The 19,072-nt window shown below is 33.5% G+C and overlaps 1 protein-coding gene across 5 annotated transcripts; it reads left to right on the top strand.

The window, feature by feature from the left end:
* Nucleotides 1–11,143: 11,143 nt before the first annotated feature.
* Nucleotides 11,144–18,480, top strand: LOC106078500 (uncharacterized). Of its 5 annotated transcripts, XM_056013206.1 has the most exons (4): nucleotides 11,182–11,227; nucleotides 13,422–13,521; nucleotides 14,319–14,421; nucleotides 15,434–18,480. In XM_056013206.1, exons 3-4 carry the CDS (start codon nucleotides 14,416–14,418, stop codon nucleotides 17,666–17,668), a joined length of 2,241 nt encoding a protein of 746 aa, XP_055869181.1. In that variant the 5' UTR covers nucleotides 11,182–11,227; nucleotides 13,422–13,521; nucleotides 14,319–14,415; the 3' UTR covers nucleotides 17,669–18,480. The 5 variants fall into 5 exon arrangements, with proteins under 5 accessions (XP_055869175.1, XP_055869187.1, XP_055869181.1 ...); XM_056013200.1 differs by lacking the exon at nucleotides 13,422–13,521 and having other exon boundaries at nucleotides 11,144–11,227; XM_056013218.1 differs by lacking the exon at nucleotides 14,319–14,421 and having other exon boundaries at nucleotides 11,187–11,227.
* Nucleotides 18,481–19,072: the final 592 nt, after the last annotated feature.

Genomic DNA, 19,072 nt, shown 5'->3' with positions numbered 1-19,072 from the left:
CGTACAATTGAGCTGCACTAATGGGGGGCTCACTTTTATGTTATTTCTATTTCTGTTTGTCAGTGTTAGGGTGTGGCAGATGTGTTTGAAATACCTTTGGGGAGGGGGGGAACTGAGAAATTGTGATGCAAAATGTCTACTGTAACAGACGGTGTACGTTATCGATTGGCCAGCCGGGAGGGGTGGTGTTGGAGATAACGAGAAAAGAGAGATGAATGGTGGCGGTGGAAAGGAAGCGGTTTCAAATAAAGAAGCTCAATTTATGGCATAGAGTCAATTTTGATGTTTTCTTTTTATTTAGAAAAAAGATTAATTATATAATGAATGGTTACGTGGTCTAAAAAAATTACATCTATTGTGTACAATATTTGTATTATTTTTATTCCCCTTCTTTTTGATGTTTACAACCAATACTGAGATTTGACTTGAATAAGTTAGCAGAGGTTCCATTAGAAAAGATCTTGTTACATCCTAGCCCAAACCTCCTGCATGACAGCAGGGGCTGGCGGGGCAAGGCTCGAACCTATGAACTTCGTGACGACAGTCTGAACACATAGCAGACAAGTAGGCATCATTTCATTCTAAAGCAAAACTTACATTTTGTAAGATATTATTTCTAGATTTTTTTTTTAGATATTAAATTTTAGTTAGGAAAAGTGAGTCAAATAGATATAAGTTAACCAAATTATGACAAATGAACAACTTTCGCGATGATTATGTGTGTAATTAGAACTATAGAAAAATGAGAGAAAATAACTTTTTTTTTTGGTCACCCATAGTAAAAATAGGAAGAAGGCTCTCTGCTCTATGTTTTATTTTTATTGTTTATAAAATAATTGTCTTAACCTTATGCAAGGCTTACATTTTTGTACACGTTATTTCTCCCATTGTAAGATAACACTTCGCACAACTAATTCATTTTTCTTAACAAAATATAAATCAATCAAAATATTAACTAGTTAATTAATCAATTTATGGTAAGTTATTTACTTTAATATTGATTATGGGAAATAAACATTACAGTATTGATAGATGTGGTTATAAATATACAATTCTTTTAAATAAGCTTTGTTTTATTTTAAGTACCTATATATATATATATAATTCTCTTCTTCCCTCAACAGTTTAAACGAGAAGAAGTAAAGGAAAGATCACTTTCTTATTTCTGCGGATAGTCCACGAGAAAACAAGAGGGGGGGGGGGGGGGGAAACAGTCACAAAATAGCAGGGCCGGACGGTTGTAACCAAGAAATATCACTCTTTTTTTTTTTATTTCTACCTCGCGTTAAAAAAAAAGGGGGGGGGGGGAATCTACTCTGTAGCAACTATCGAGGCGACAGAGCACGCTCAAGAGTTTGGACACCATCGAAAGATCACTCTTTTATTTTTGCAACTCGGACTCAGGAAGTTATACTAGGTAACTTAAGAGGCGAAAAGAAAAAAAAAGAGGGGCGAGGAGCAAGTAGTATTCATCCGTCACTAAATAGCAGAACCGGACTTAACCATTGAAACGGATTTCGCGGGACAAGTTTGGGTAGGGATACGGATAATAAGTGAAAATTAAGAGTTTGTATTAGAAAATAAATTCGTCTTTGCATTTTATTCATTCTTTACTACGTACAGAATTACTTTACGAGCCTTGCGTGTAGCGAAGTCATACAGTATATCATAAAAATTCTATTTCCTACATAGATCACGCTCAATTGCAAGAATTACCAAAGGTTTCAATCTATCTACGAGAATTGTTGATCTCAAGTAATTCTTCATTAGTTTGAGGCGCGAGAAGCTTCTTTCACTAGATTCCACAATTGCATAATGCCGTTTTTTTTTTACGCGCATAGGATTGGCGTTTTCCATATTGAGTGACACCCCAAAATGACAATTTTCGTCTTTATATTTCAGGAGATTTGTATGAGTTTTCAAAAGATTTTAATAATTTCCGGATATTTCCAGGACTGTTTCGTATATTTTGCAATTTCAGGAGATTTCCAGGACCTCCTGTTAAATCGACAGGAGGCCGCGGGAAATCTGTTATAAGTTATCAAATGGTTTTAATTTAATAATTTAAACACCTAAAATTAGCGCGGATCCTATAAAAGTGCGGGGCCCAAGTAAAAAAAAAACACAAAAAAACGTTTTTTTCTCTCCTCATTTTCCTTGTTAAGAAGTCTGTGTGTGTTTCTATGGTGATGGTGGGGACAGGTTGGTTATGCAGTGTGAATAATGCAAGATAAGGGGCATTATCGTCGGCGATCTTAGGTAGGACAGACGACTCTAAAACGCCAGAAAAGACGTGTTTTAGTAGTGAGTTGGATTTTGTTTAAAATACCATTTGATATTATTACTAAAGTCTACCACATTTATTGCATTGCATTTCAAGCTGAATTTTTATATTGTAATAAAATGGATATATAGTTTTATTCACAAAGAAGTCATTCAAGTTGTTTAAATTTTACAGGTTAAAATACAGCGGTTTAGTTATTTACACTTACAATCCTCTATAGAGCTTTTGTCTTATTGCAAACCGATCTTAATGTGTGTGTGTGTATACATGTGTAAAATATTTCATTTACAATATCAAGTGAATCTATGACAATATACACAGAAATGCGTCGCCTAATGGCAGATTTCTATTGGGAAAAAAAATCTGAATTTTTTCCCCTGATTGACTAGCTGGTACAATGGGGGATGCCATTTTCTGGTCATTGATTGGCCAGTTTCATAATATTAGTTATTGAACGCATTTTCTGTCCCAGGTGTTCAGTTAGTTTATGAAAGGAAAAAAAATCCTCTGCGCAAATAGTAACAGCCAGTAAAAAAAAGGTTTACTTTTATTTTTTTTTTAGCGGCTCCCGAAAGGAAAATAGCGCTATTGGTTATGTTTGGTCTGTCTGTCCGTCCCGATTAGATCACAGAAACTAGAAAAGATATTGAAAATGCAACATTTATATTTTAGACCTTTCAAAGTTCTGATGCAACTGCTATTTTTTCTTTTTCTGAAAGCGAATCATTTAACTTTAAAAAGTAAATATGGAAACAGTTTTTTAATTTAAACAATATTTATTTTTAAATTTTTAACTATTCATTATTAATTATTTATATATATGGTGGGTTTGGCACAGAAAACTAAATTCTAAATGATGAAAGGAACTCGTATGTGGATTTCAATCTCTTTATTATACACTAAAGACCTGCAGCCCTACGTAAACACATGGTGTTGAACCAGGCACAAACAGGGAGTGGAGACGAAGTAGGTCCAGTAACGTACGGACACTACAGTGACAAGCGATGCCGGTAGAATGGGCCGTGTCCACGTTGTTATGCCTTTTTACGCGCGTACACAAGACGCCACCTAGGGGAAAAAGTCACGAGGATATCGAGGTGGCCGGTGTGGCCTCAACAAGTATCCACCCCACTACATATATTTAATAAGTTACACACACACATATATATATATATATCATGGGCGTAGCCATTGAGGGTTGGCAACCCCCCCCCCCCGAAATGAAATCGGAATTTAGTGACTGTATTTTTGCTTTGATTTTGTTTATTTTAGGTGAGATTTTAATACTAAACTATCACTTGCCCTAGCACAGCAAAGGAGGTTTTAATTTTAAAACCCCCTACCAAAATTTACGATAAACCCCCTCTTCAATATAAAAAAAAAAAGCAAATTATGCACTCAAAAGGTTATGAGCGCTCCCCCAGACTCCCTTGCTGTTAATGGCAGAGAGTCTACAATTTTTCCACTAACTTCAGGAAGAACCTATTCTAGGGCACAATAAGCGTCTTCCGAAAGAATGGTGGATCAGAATGTAATAGAGATTAGATACACACACACACATACATACATATAAATATATTTTTTTCGCAGGGGGGGTGGGTGGGAGAAAAAATTCCCCCCAAACCACCCCCCCGAAAAAAATCCTAGCTACGCCCATGATATATATATATTTATATATATATTATAATGGAAACATAACAACGATCGTTTATATTTTTGAAATATGTACAAACTTTGGTTGCTTTCTAAAAAAAACATCAGTTAATAAGCAAAGCAGTGTTTCATATCCCGTACTTGCAATGCATTATGGATAAAGAAAGGGAAGAGTTTCTTCCTTGAGGCATTGAATGTAATAATAAGATGACTATATGCTAGTATCCCCATATCATGGCGTCAGTCGGCCTAACAATATTGATATAGGCAAAACTTTCTATACGCACATGTGTCTTCTTTTTGTATTGACGCAGCCAAGGATTCAAGGAGCCACATGGAGCTTGAGATCCGCAGTTTGCGACCACTGACCTACACAATCTAACTTAGTATAACGACGTACATGTCATTACTATTACTGCCTGCTAGTATTTAAATTACAATTAGTTAGCTTTTACTTTAAAAAAAGACAAGTAGGCCTAATCTTAACATGTTTTTGGCCTTATTGTTTGAATTAGACCTACTCTGACCTGCGTCTACATTCATTACATGATAACATTTTCACCTATTTCAAACTGATTTATAGCCTATTATAAAGTGGTACTTAATTAAGTCTAACTCTAACTGTTTGCAATAGATAGGCTTAGTAATTTATGTGTTCTTTTTTTTATGGACTTTCAGTTACAGTTGAGATATCTTATTATCATTGATTTATTGATATCATTTGTTGTGTGATTAATTAGGGGCATTGAACTGCGGAAAGAGGGTAAGGTCTGACTAGATTACTGTAAATTATTAATGACGACACTCCCGCTACCTTCACAAGTAGACTGCTGTCTTGATAAGACAACAGTTCTTTCTGAGGGTAACCCATCCATTATTGAACTTTCAGAAGGTGAGCTACTCAGCTGCTTGCCTTCATCAATACTCGACACACGCAACGTACGTAAACAAAAGAAATAAGACCTAACGCAGATTAACATTTATAGTCAAATAAAAAAAAATCCATTAATGTAATGAGCCGTAGTTGACAACATTTCTGGTCAACTTCTACAGACAACTATGAAAATCGTATTTAAAATTTGCAACAAGATCTGGATATCAGAAGAGTGGCCCAAGTCCTGAAACTAATCACTCATTGCCCAGTCTAAGAAAGGCAATTTGCAGCTCTGTCACATTTACCACACCATCAGCCTCGTAAGCCATCCCAGCAACGTCCTGTTAAAAATTATATAAAAATTATATAACTAAGTTATCTAAAAATGATAGCAAAATTATGCCCGGAGAACAAGCGGGTTTAGGACAAGTCTGCAGCATAAGTGCTGGAAATAGTGCTCCGCCCCGTGCTTGGGAAGCTCACGGTGCTCCCCCAGACCCCCTTGCTGGCAACGGCGGGGAGTCTACAATTTTCCCACTAATTCCAGGAAGAAACTATTCTAGGGTACAATAAGCGTCTTCCGAAAGAATGAAGGGTCAGAATGTAATGAAGACTAATTATGTACACACGAACGCACACACACACACATGTATATTTTTTGCCCGAGGGGGGGGAGAAGAAATTCCCTCCACCCCCCCCCCGAACAAGGATCCTGGCTACGCCCATGTCAGCACTGGTATATTTATCTGGACATGAATACCTATTTATACTATGGTTCCGTCAGGATGATGTTGTATAGCCTGTATAATTGATTGAGTGCTTAATGGAAATAATCTTGCATGTATATATATTTATAATATAAGCTGTGACTCCATTAGGCGTCGATCTGATCTAATTTTTTCCCACTCTACAGCATCGTTTTGGGGTTTTTTAAGTGATCAGCGGTTTTTTATTTCAAATAGCCAACATTGCCTGGTTACCCGAACTGTTAGAGAGGTGCCTCTGGAGAAAGGAACAGGAGATGGGGTGACCGGGGAGGAAATGACCAGGGAATGAAGTGAGCGGGAACCTAAGAAGGATTGCCTTTCAAAACGACGTTAAGTGCTTATCACTTAACTATTAAGTCTTAAATTTATATTTATTTCCTTATTTTAATTATTTCAATTTTTTTAAATTATTTATTTTTCGTGATCATCCCACAAACATGATTTTTTCTTTAGTTGTATACTAAAAGAAATTGAAAGTAATGTTGGTTTGAAATAGAAGTGTACAATAGGCCTACTTGAAAATATTAAATTATATTAAAATAGATAAATGGTAATATTTTTCTTTTTTTACATTTTTAAAATATAGAGACTAAAAATAATTTTATTAGTAAATATCACTTTGACTATTTTACTAGAAGAAAGTTTTTTTTCTGAATAAAAAATATCAAAAATGGTTTTCTGAAAATATCTCTATAGAGTTCTGTTAGTCATTGTATTGCAAAAATAAAAGAATTAAAGGTAATTTGTTCAAAGGTAGATAACTTGTTGGAAAAACATGTCCTCTATTTTAGTTAAGGTCAACTACATTTTCTGCATTACACTTTATATATTCTTTAATAGTAATGTTTTAAACCATATACAGCATGGGGCCGACTGGATATATGGGCATTCGGGCTAATGCCCGGTGGGCTGGTACCCGATTGGGCCGGTAGGGTCACCGAAAGGGCCGCATGAATGCCATTAAAATGTCTTAAGATTTTATAACATTCTCTTTAATTAAATGCAACACTTTGAGCGTCATTATCCTCTTAAAAAATCATTTGCATTTTAAAGTCTAATACTAATCTAAAGCATTGTCTTATGGAGCAAGAGTTCATGTGCGTAATGTCTTCCCGATAGGATAGGCTACTGAAAAATTGTTAAAATAAATTATTCTTTTTTTTTTTTTTTTTGCACGAAAGTGTAATTAAGTCTCTAGGCCTTATAAGCAAACTTTAAGTTTAAAATAAATGGCTCTTTGAATAAGCTTCAATTTTGTATCTAGTTATATTTGGCTCTTTGGAATAACGATTTTGCCGAATATTGTGCTAGAACAGAGGTGGCAAATTGCGTACTGTGGGCCACATGCTGCACGTCGGAGTGTTTTAAGCTGGCGGCGGCCCCTACAGAAATCAGGTGTGGCCATATGAAAAATTCAAATATATATATATATATATATATATATATATAAATTCTAAATATCTATATACATTATTGAAATTTCTAATTCTTATCTATCATCTTGAAGAGGCTAAAGAATCATTGTATCTACATGTCATTCTAAAAAGTTTAAAGTTAAATAAGATTATTCTTATTGGTAATATTTCGAAACATTCAGTCAAAGACTCAGGCGAGTATTAATTCAATGCTATAAATGCTGTTGACTGAAAAAAACAAACATTTTTTTTTTTAAATAAATTAAAGAACAATATCCCAACCATAAACCCTATTAAAGAAAGTTTGCGCAAAGCTGCATTGAATAACAACATATTATTGATTCATAATCTCACTGATCAAACTTATCAAGGCTAGGGGTCTTAACAACAGGCAGTTACGAGAAGTACTTGAAAATTTGGAAACAAAATATTCCAATGTTCAGTAACAAAGCAATATCCGATGGCTTAGCAAGGGGAAGGTATTGAGAAGAATATGGGATCTAAAGGAAGAAATTGTCATGTGCCTTGAAGGACATTGTGAGTTTGTTAGTAATATTTCTAATGAAGAATGTAAGACAGAATTCATGTTTTTTATCGGAAGTACTGCAATGGGCTCTTTGCACATGAAATGTATGTGCATGTTAAATCTTTTGAAACAAAGCTTTGCCATTTCTCCAGGCAAACAAGTGAAAACAGGTTTTGTCATTTTCTTTTGCTGGTGAGTGAAATTATTTCTAGTGAAATGGTAAAAAAGTACTACACTTATTTGGATTCATTGATTGTTTAATTTGAAAGCGAATTTTAAGACGTCAAGAGCTTGGGACCAGTTTTCAATGCCCTCAGCTCACTGAAGGTGATTCAGCTCCATAGGACATACCTCAAAGCAAATTATGACCTGAAAGAGAGGCTTTAGTCAGTTCTTTCATGGGAGTTTTTTGGCTGCCAGACGCTTTGGTGCCAGAAACTTTGATGCTAAATTTTCACATTATTTGGGTTCACATACATCTGTGAACAAGCATATTTGTTGTTTGAAAAAAAAAAAAAAGTGTAAGAACAGATGACTGCTGATTGACTATAATTTGACAGAAGCCACAAGGTTAAAAACTTTAAAGTTAATTCCACATTTCTGAAAATAATATGCACGAGTGTAAACAGCTAAGTGCTTCACATTAAGTTCAACTTGCTTTTGTCTTTAAATACCGTGATGTAACTAGACAACAAAAAAATGTAAATAAATATTCGTAAAATTTGTTTCGAAATAGCTAACTCTTGTTGTAATTCCTCAATTGGTAGTGTAAAAAAAGAGAAGTAAATGTATTATACAGTATAAATGTGAAATAAAAGCCATTATACACAGTTAGTTATAGGCCTACTATTTTTCTAAGTTGTAAATATATATGTAAATAGGCCTATATATGTGTATGCGGCCTATGTTTCCCAATTTTTTTTTTTAATGCTGCCCTCCATAGAAAAAGGTTGTTCACTCCTGTGATAGACAAATTCGCACTAGATCTTCTTCCCTGGTGTTTATCTTATTTTATATAATACTGACGTTACTTCAAAAAAAGAAGATGATTACGTCATACGCGTCATGCATTTAGTCATGCATATCAACCAATGACCTAAATTCTGCTAAGTCACTGGTTTTCCTGGCTAGCTCAGGCAGCCCATTCCATACTATAATAGCACTAGGGAAGAAGGAGCTTTTGTACAAATTTGTCCTAGCATATGGAATGAGGAATGTGCCTTTATCTTTGTGTCTTTCTGAGTATTTTTTTAAATTTTGTTTTTGTATTTGAAGATTATGTGTTTTATGTATAATTGCTACTTTACTTTTAAGTCTTCTATATCCTGAAGGCTTTCTAAATTTAGTGATTTTACTAAAGGTGTTACTCTAATGTCAGGATTTTGCGATTTTACCATCACAAAAGAGATACAAGACACCGATAGCAAAGACAAACAGACACAAACACTCTTTTGTTCCCCTGGCAATCAAATCATTAAATAAGAACAATCTGGTATAAACTTTGTCACATGTAAATTATGAGTGAGTCTGGTGTGAATGTACACTTTGGTTTCTTATAGTTATAATGTTTTTTGTTTGGTGTAATGCACAAATTGTAAGACAAATTTCCTTACGGATAATAAAGATTATTATTATTATTATTATTATTATTATTATTATTAGTCAAATGTGAATATTCGTTTGTTATGAATCTCAGTGCTCTGTCTGTTTCAGTTTGTTATTGTTTTCTTGAGGATGCATATTCTATTATTGGCCTAACCAAGGTTAAATAACATTTTAGTTTTATGTTTTTATTTGATTTATAGAAATTTATTTTAATAAACCCTAATGCTATGTTTGATTTTTTTTTTTGTATAGTTTCATCAATATAGGGATGTAAGCCAGGAAATCCAATTATCTAGCTGAGTTTATATCTCTAATTAAATGCACGACTATAGTGACTTAGGACCACTAGCGGATCTAGAACTATGGAGACCCTTACCACTGGCGGATCCAGGGGGGGGGGGGCGGTAGGGGTTGAGATGAGTTCAAAAGTCAGATAATCTTTTCCTAGTCGACTTTTTCCAACCTTTACTCTATCTCATATTTTTCTAGTTAAATAAATTTAGGACTATAACTCACAATTTATGCTTGAATTATATTGAATATTATTAATCGAATTTTTTTTTCGGCGGCGATCCTCAAAGCCTTAATCTAAATATGTGGGGTATCGTATCTTTTCAAAGAACAAATCGGTTGTATTTGCAATGTATTAAGGGACTATAAATTCATATTAGAATATTTTTCCACATTATTCAAAAGGTTTTTTATAATAGAATGAATAATAAGCTGTAGGTCAGGAGAATGTTTTACTGCAGTGAAGAATGCCAGAAAACGCTTTTAGCGTTGAGTCTTCGCCCCGAACCTCACTGATGAATAATAAGCTGTAGATGTCTGGAGATTGCGTTTATGCAGTGAAGAATGCAAGAAAACGCTTTTGGCGTCGGGGCTCCGCCCCTAACCCCACTAATAAATTATGAGCTGTACATGTCAGGAGAATGCGTTTCTGCAGTAAAAAAATGCAGGAAAACGCTTTTGGCATAGGGGTTTCGTCCCGAATCCCACTAATAAATAATGAGCTGTAGTTGTCAGGAGAATGCGTTTCTGCAGTGAAAAATGCAAGAAAACGCTTTTGGGTGTTGGGGCTTCGCCTCGAACCCCACTGAGGAAGCTTACAGCGCTCTCCCCCAAGCTTGCAAGAGAAAGGCCTCAACATGACTGTTTTTTTTTTCGCCGAAGATTATTTTATTCTCATATATCGAATATATGCATAGGGTTAGGGTTTACTGGGCGTTAGGGTTAGGGTTTAGAAAAAAATCGCCCCCCCCACTCCAAAGTTCTGGATCCGCCAGTGCCCTAACCCTATGCATAAAAGTGCGTACAAATATATATATATATAAATTATAAATAAAAAACGAGTGTTTCTCACCCTTCGGCGAAAAACAAACGCAGCTATGTTGAGGTTCGGAACTAAGCCCCGACGCCAAAAGCGTTTCTCTTCACTGCAGAAACGCATTCTCCTGACGCCTACAGCTCATTATTCCTCCTATTAAAAAAGACCTTTTGAATAGTGTTTTACTTAAAAATATTCTAATATGAATTTACAGGCCATTGCTACATTGCAAATAGAACCGATTTGTTCCTTCAAAAGATAAGATACTCCACATATTTAGATTAAGGCTTAATAATATGTTAATATAATTATAATATATATATGACCTTTCTCTTAACAGCTAGGAGTCTGGGGGAGCTCTGAAGGCGCAAAAAAAATGTATGGTGTGGGGGGGGGCGGGATTGATGCCATAATGAGTATATATTATAAACATTGCCGCGTATATATTATAAACATAACTAATAAATTCGTATACAAATTGTGTGATTTCTTTACTAGAATTCGTCCGCCTCCCCCCTCGGGGGTGGTCGGGCGAGTGGGGGGCGACCTTTCCTCCTTTCTTGGATCCGACAGTGCGTATGACGTACTATCTTCTTTTAAGAAGGAACGTCTGTAAATGTGATTTAAAAGATAAAAAAAAAATGTGGGATTTCGTAGTTTACCGTTAACACATGAATGCGTTTTTAGTTGGCAGCAAAGACAAATCAGATCTTTTTAATCAAAAGATTCTAGGAAAACGAAAGTTACAAAAATAAATATTGGCTGGTGATTTTGATGTATAATATTTATATTATTAATTATTAGATCTAGACTCTATTTATATTATAATAATATAATATAACTTATAGGCCGGATTAACCTACTTATCTAGTATAGTAGAGTCACTATTGCGGAACAGTTTGCTGCTACTTTTAGTTTTAAATTTGTTTGCTCCGGCGTAATGGTTAGCGGTTAGACTGTCGCTCTGTTAGAATGTTAGATCTATAACTTACACTTACTAAATTTTTACTTAGATCTATTTAAGTCTATTACTTAATTAACTTAACTTAGACTTTTAGAGCCTATGACCATAATACTGTCACTATACTAGATCTAATCTATGAGATTATTTGATATTATGATTTGTTTCTTTTTGCTGGACATCTGTTAATCATAAATTCTATTTATATGTAAATAATGTAATAATCAGTAATATTATTCTCTAAATGTTTTTAAATTTATAATACTCATAAACTCATATTTAAACTCCAATAATCTAAATCACTATGTAGATCTAAATGCGCAGGTCAAATAAATAACATGTATAGTGTTCCACAATTGTGACTATCTTTAAAAAGGTAAAAACTGGGTAAACATCTCCCAATTTTTTTTAAATTGAATTCCTGGTAGATAGCTATGAAATGAAGTTTTTCCACATCCATTTATAAACCGAAAATTTGGTGTATCATGCAGGTGAATTGTCATTATCATTTTTAAAAAGCCTTAAGCCCTGACCTTTGCGGTTCTCCTTGTACGTGAAAAATAATGGACGATTCCACACCTTTCAACTTTAACCTGGAGTCAAAATTAATTTTCTGCTGTAGAAGGAAAACCCTTGTATTGGAAATGTAGAGAAATGGACCATGTGCAATAAAGTAGATTTTAACTAATTTCGACGAGCTGTTCTGCAAACATGCCTGCTCCGCAATAGTGACTCTACTCTAGACCTATTCATAATAATATTACAGAAATGGGAATCGAATTGGAGCATGTCTTTCCACCCAGAAAATGTCACTTTATTAACTTACTAATAAAATAATTCATTTATTAATTGAGACTTGAGTAACAAAAAAATTAAAACAAATTAAACAATTTAAGTTAATTTCACTTTAAAAAATCTTATTCATGAATCATGGTAAATAACCAGTAACACAGACTAAAAACGCAAAATACCTAGATCTATATCTAGGTGTTATAATAAATGAAAAACTGTCATGGAATCCCCATATTGATGAAACTATCAAAAAATCAAACAAAGCATTAGCCTAAGTTTATTAAAAGAAATTTTATAAGTCAAATAAGAACATAAAACTAAAATGTTATTTAACCTTGGTTAGGCCAATAACAGAATATGCATCCTCTGTTTGGGACCCCTCAACTCAAGAAAACATTAAGAAAATGGAACAGACACAAAATAAGATGAGATTCATAACAAACGAATATTCACATTTGACTAGAGTAACACCTTTAGTAAAATCACTAAATTTAGAAAGCCTTTAACATAGAAGACTTAAAAGTAAAGTTACAATTATACATAAAACACTGAACCATAATCTTCAAATACAAAAACCAAATTTAAAAAAATAATCAGAAAGACACAAAGATAAAGGCACATTCCTCGTTCCATATGCTAGGACAAATTTGTACAAATGCTCTTTCTTCCCTAGCGCTATTAGAGCATGGAATGGGTTGTCTTGAGCTAGCCAGGAAAACCAGTGACTTGGCAGAATTTAGGTCATTGGTTAATATGCATGACTAAATGCATGACACGTAGGACGTAATCATCTTCTTTTTTGAAGTAACGTCTGTATTATATAAGATAAGATTTTATAAGATTAATTCTAGATAATCTAGATTATATTTATAAATACTATATATTTAGATCTATAACAACGTTATGAACATTATTGAATATTATTATAACTTATAATATTGACCAACATTGGGGTGATTGTCGTTATTGTCATTTGTTAAAAGTTAAAACATAACTAAACTTAAACTAGATCTAGGTCTAGATCTATTCTAGACTAGATACATAATATAGAGTCTAGTTATATAGATCAAGATAAGATATCTTAGTATCTAATCTTGAATCTAGATAGTAGATCTAGGTCTAGATGTATATCTAATCTAGATAGATCTCACTGTTATAATTAGAGTAATTATCTATATTTTAAATTTAATAGCACTTGACATCTACTCTTGATCTAGATAAATACTCTAGTATATAGTGTAAGACTCTGACCAAGACCAATCTGTAGACAGTGTAGAAAACTAGTCTGACTCTAGATCTAGATCTATTAGTAGTATAGTAAGTAGAATCTTGATCTCTTTTAAAATCATCTATTTATGATGTAGAATTAACTCAATAACTTTTGGTCTATAGAAAGTTTGAATGCCAACTCAAGCAGAGTTATGTTTGCTGAGCTTCTAAAGGCAGCATGCTGCATGGAAACCTTTTCCCAGAGACCCCTTCCTTGCCACTGATCCACAAAAGTTTTTTTTAAGCCCGTCATTCTACTATATATAAGATTTTGATTTCTTTATTTCGTTCTTCCAAGTTTTAATTTAATACTAAACAAGATAATGGTCTTAAATCTTTCAAACTCACTGGCTTGTATGAAGGATTCAGCATAACAGTAACTTTGGACTATTCTACACAAAGAACATATATATATATATACAATTATCTTTATGGTCTTTGGAACTTATTCTTAAATATATGTGGATATGGATATAATTAAAAAAATAAAGTTCCCCTTTCTGACCTTGCGATCTATTGGGCAGATGATGTAAAGGTCATCTGTTCTGTAGCCCAAGGTTGACAAGAGTATCATGTGACCAGCACAACAACCAACTGCCTTTACTTTTTCCCAACTTATGTCAGGTACCCATTAGAGCTGCATGGACTCAGAGGTGCCCTAAAGATCCTAACCCTAAAAGATCCCATGCACTTTACCACTCAGCCACTGTGCCTCCAGATATCAATATAACCTATACATAATTGTATTTATAAATAATACAATTTTAATTTAAGTTGAAGTGAAAAAGGTGCATTTTATGGATTTTTACTATTTCATTTTTATTTTGTATGATTTTTATATCTAGCCTTAGTTTGTTATGTGATTATCAGTTTGACATCCTTGTCCTAGAAATCTTGGTATCTTCAACCTTAAGGCAGGATATTGCTAATTTTTAAACAGCTATGCAAGTAAGATAAAGATTTATTCTTTAGTCAAATTAGTAAATCGGATTGTTTTGGATTGTTTAGCATTTAATTACAAAGCTTATCAACTTAATCTGTCTGTCTGGTAAAAAGTTTGTACATACTATTTCTCCCACAACTAATCTCGGATCAAGTTGAAATTTCACACTTTTATTTTTGTACCTGACAAAACAAGAATCGATAAAAAAAAAAAAAATTGGAAATTAATTATTTTGTTTGGTATTGAACAAGGGAAAGAAATTGTACTTGACTGATGTGGTGGTATGTTGAATTAGTCCCCTTTTTAATTTGTGTAAATCATTAGGTCATAGCTTAATAGTCTGAATCTAACAGTAGATATCCATAAAACCATATAAGCACAGTGGTTAGTGTAATGGCTTTAGGAGGCTTGAGCCCTCTGGTTCAAATTCAAGTCATACATCTTTTATTTTGATAAAAAGCGATCACAGTAACATTTGCCCAGATACCCCCTTCTTTCTCTCCCCCCTCCTTTTCCTAATTGGTCCGTACAAGTGACAGGATCATACCGCATTGATAAAGTTTAAATTGCGCTAAACAAAAACAATGGGTAAAAATATTTCTAATCGCACAGATTTATTATTGTTAGTCTAGATCTATTACAAATTTAATTGCATGACTGATCCAAACTAATTGATACAATTACATTTTCTATAAGCTATGTTTAAAAAAAAAAAGTGTTTTTTTTTTTCTTTTTTTTTCTACTTTATTCTAATAATGATCTTGATGTGAATAATTTAGATTTGCTTGTCTCATAATAGGCTTTTACAACAAAACACCAAAGCTAATCATTATATTATTAGTTTGTAGAAATTATAGAAAACAAATATATACACACATATATATACATTTTAATATAACTAATTTTCTGACATAACTGTTTTTATTGCGCACTTTTTGTTTTTGTAAGTTAACTTTTTTTTTTCATCTTAATGTGTTGTAATTCATTTGCTAACAATATCTTTTACCTTTTCTTCAGATATCCACTTTAGCAAGCATGGAGTGGCTTCATCTTCTGATGAAACAATTGGGCTTTGAATGGAAATTATATGACTCCAAGCTCTATAACATCACAATATCAGTATTGGCTTGTGACAAAGACATAAAACCAACAATAGAGAGTATTCACAAAGATAATAATGATGAAGAAGAAAGTACAGAAAAAAATTCTCAAAATGCTGATAGTTTCTTAAGTCAAATTGTCAATTATTTGACAGCTACACCCCTAGTGGCAACCAAAACTGATGTTGTGGAACCACAAGACAATGGCTGTACATCCATCTTTCACTACAGTGAAGGCCATAATGTTTCCATTTTCTTAATTCTTTGGTTGTCAGTGTTGGGCATCATAGCAGCTACTCTGCTTTTTTATATAATTCTCAAAAAATGTCAAGAAAGTATAACTCAGAGCAAGGATGATAAAACTGATTCCACTTTTGTAAAGAAAGCTGTAGTTGATTTTGAAATTAGTTCTGATGATTTTAACACTGAAACCAAAAAAAGACCAAGTGATATAAAGCGTGTTCTAACATTACATTTATCAAAGATGGATAAGGTTTTTCTTTATCCTTCAAAACCTGTTGATCAAATACTTGATGAAACTCTGTGGCGATTTTTGAAGGAACTAGATTTCTATTTATCGGTAGAAATATCTCCTGTGAATGGCACTGGCTCTAGAACTAGTTTGCCGTCTCCTCAATCTTCTTCATCATTAAATTCAATGGCAACTCCTCGTCTCTCAAGAAAATTTCCACAGAATCAACAGAGTCCAAAGTCACTTCCAAACATTATTATTAAGAAAGTAGACGATTTAGCTGTGCTGAGTTGGATTAAATTTGAAAAACAGCAGCAGCGCTTAAGTTGGAGTTATCCCTGCTTTCGTATGGATGGTTTTGACTACACACAATTGTCCAGTGTGAACAGAAACCTTTGTATACTTCTTCAGTTCCTTCAACAAAACTGTGTAATCAAACCCCAACAATGGACCATAGCTACAATGGTTGTCAACTACTGCTTCTATCTGCTAGAAAATGTGCTAAAGTCTGATACAGAAGACTCTGAGGATTTTCTGTCATTTACAACATTTGAAAGCATTGGTAGTGCTGCTGATGGAACCATCATTGGATCAGCTAACAGGTTTGATCTGCTTATGGTGCTTGACATTTCCCACTGTAGTGAAATTACAATTTTACATAGCAATGTTTCTCATGATATTCCTCCTGGGTATGTAGCACTCAGTTTCAATGACTGTGATACCATTCCCAAAGGTAGCACTTTTATTAAAAGGGCTTTCATTGAAAATCAGTTTGGGATGTACCTTGTGCCAGAAGGCTTTAAGGATACTGCAGAGATGTTGCTGACAAGATCTGTTCAAAAGCTGAACAGAAACTTTAAAAATAAGTTGGATAGCCTCCCTTTCAGCTTTTATTTATCTTCTGATAAAAGGTTTACTCTGAAGATTGACACTAGACTTCTAAGTAGTTTAGGTCTAGGTGTGGAAAATATTAATGTAAATATAATTCCTGCTTTGAAAATATCTCTACCAGAGTTTTCACTTTTTTCAACAATTTATGCCGTTCCTCCATGGAAAGATTCTAATCAACCAGACAAGTTGACCAAAACTCTGCCAAAAACTACTTTGAGTCGAGTGTTTAGAGGTGCCAGCAATGAAGATTTGCTTTGGTCTCTGTGTACAGAAAAGTTGAAGATGAGTGTTGTCGAATATTTTGATGAAAGGCTTCATTTGTCTGGGGTGGAAGGATACCATAGAGAATGTGTGATGATTCTCAAAGCCCTATTTTCCTACACACATAAAAATAAACTTTTAAATAAAGGTGAAGTAGATTCTTTAGTGCTAAGCACTATCATCCACTTCCTGCTTCAGGAAAGTAATCCTTCTTCCTGGACATTGTCTAGCCTGCCAGATAGACTATCTGATGCAGTGCATTTCTTACGCTCAGCTTACAAGAATAATTTTTTACCCAACTTTTTGATACATAATCCTCATCTTGTAACTCAATGCCAGTTCCTGGAAGTTCTTAGTCCACTTCTGTCAGGTAAGCAGCAAAACTTACTTGCGCACATCTGCAATGAGGATGCTCTAAAGGTGTTGGAATTTGTTGACTCAAGACTTCAAGAAACTGGACTGTCCCAGTGTATGAAGGATGAATTTTCATCCCAAATGTGGGAATATGAATTTTTTATTTTTGGTTAATAAATGCTAATGTGATTCTTATATGATTCTTAGAAATTTAAAAAGAAAGGGATTTCTTAAATCTTTGTTTAGAAAATAATAAGATATTATCTATAATTTCAAAAATATAAATTGTAATGTGATGTGACTGTTATTTATTTCTACATTCTTTGTTCTTAAAAATAGTCATGGTTACCTGTATTGATGTATAGCAATATAATGCCAAAACTCCAGATATAAAAGTATTTATTTTTTAAATAATTCTTTTAGAACTCTGTACTAAAACATTCTACACTGTATTTATGGCTTCACTAATTTTACTAGGTGTGTGATGATTTTAAGGGAGAATCAATATAAAAAGTATTAAAATTGACATTATTTTATTAGATTAGTTATTTGAAAATCAAAGTTTTTAATAACTCCAGGCAGGCAGGCATACACATGCAGTTACAATTAATAAATTATAAACATGTAGTAAATTAGTTCTCTCATTTATAGAAGTAATTATAATCATACTTCAAATTGTTTTGTTTGTGGTTACTATTCTTATAAACAAGACATGGCTCAAAATTAGTTGTCAGTGAATGGTTTTGGTAATTGTACTTGCATACTTTGGACTCATGCACTGATCTTGTACTTTATGCCTCAATACATTATTATGTGTTATACAGGAGATATCAATAGCTTAACTATATAAATAAATACCCTTGATGATGTACGCATCTTTTATTTGCATAATTTTTAAGCTTATCGAACAGTTAATAAATCAGTACTCCAATAGTTATTTGAACTTTTTGTTTACAAACAAATTAATATTCAAGACTTTTTTTTTTCCACACAGCCAAAATTTTAAAAAAATTTAACCCCAGACATTCCACATGACTCAAAAATAATGTACCAGCATGTTTTGCCATGTAATCTTATTGATTTCTAACTGCCTTCATCACCGTCCATAAATAGCTGCTCAATATACCTATTGGTCCGGTATCACCTGTTTGTGACTTAAAATTGATGCTTTATGTATTTAAATCTTTCTTTTTGACTTAGTTTTATTTTGTAATCTTACACAGAGGTTTTAGTAATGGTAGTTACACTAAGTTCTTTGTTGTTGTTAGTTATACTAGAAGATTGTCACTACATTTTTGTAGCTGCTACTTTCTTTATGATATTTTAGTTCTTGTTTATTTTGTAATAGCTTTTACTGTAATTATTGAAAAACAAAAGCAAGAGTCCTGCATGCATTTTTAAAAGCGTTTTTGTAAGTTTTATGTTGTTGTTTTTAGCGGCCCCCGAAAGGGGAAAAGACGCTATTAGTTTTGTGCGAAATGTTTGTCCGTCCGTCCCGTTTAGATCTCGTAAACTAGAAGAGATATTGAAAATCCGACTTCACAATATTTTAGACCATTCAAAGTTCTGATGCAACGG

The sequence above is a fragment of the Biomphalaria glabrata genome, chromosome 1 (genome assembly GCF_947242115.1).
Source record: "Biomphalaria glabrata chromosome 1, xgBioGlab47.1, whole genome shotgun sequence".
Taxonomy (NCBI): domain Eukaryota; kingdom Metazoa; phylum Mollusca; class Gastropoda; family Planorbidae; genus Biomphalaria; species Biomphalaria glabrata.
This window is presented reverse-complemented; position numbering and strand designations above follow the sequence as displayed.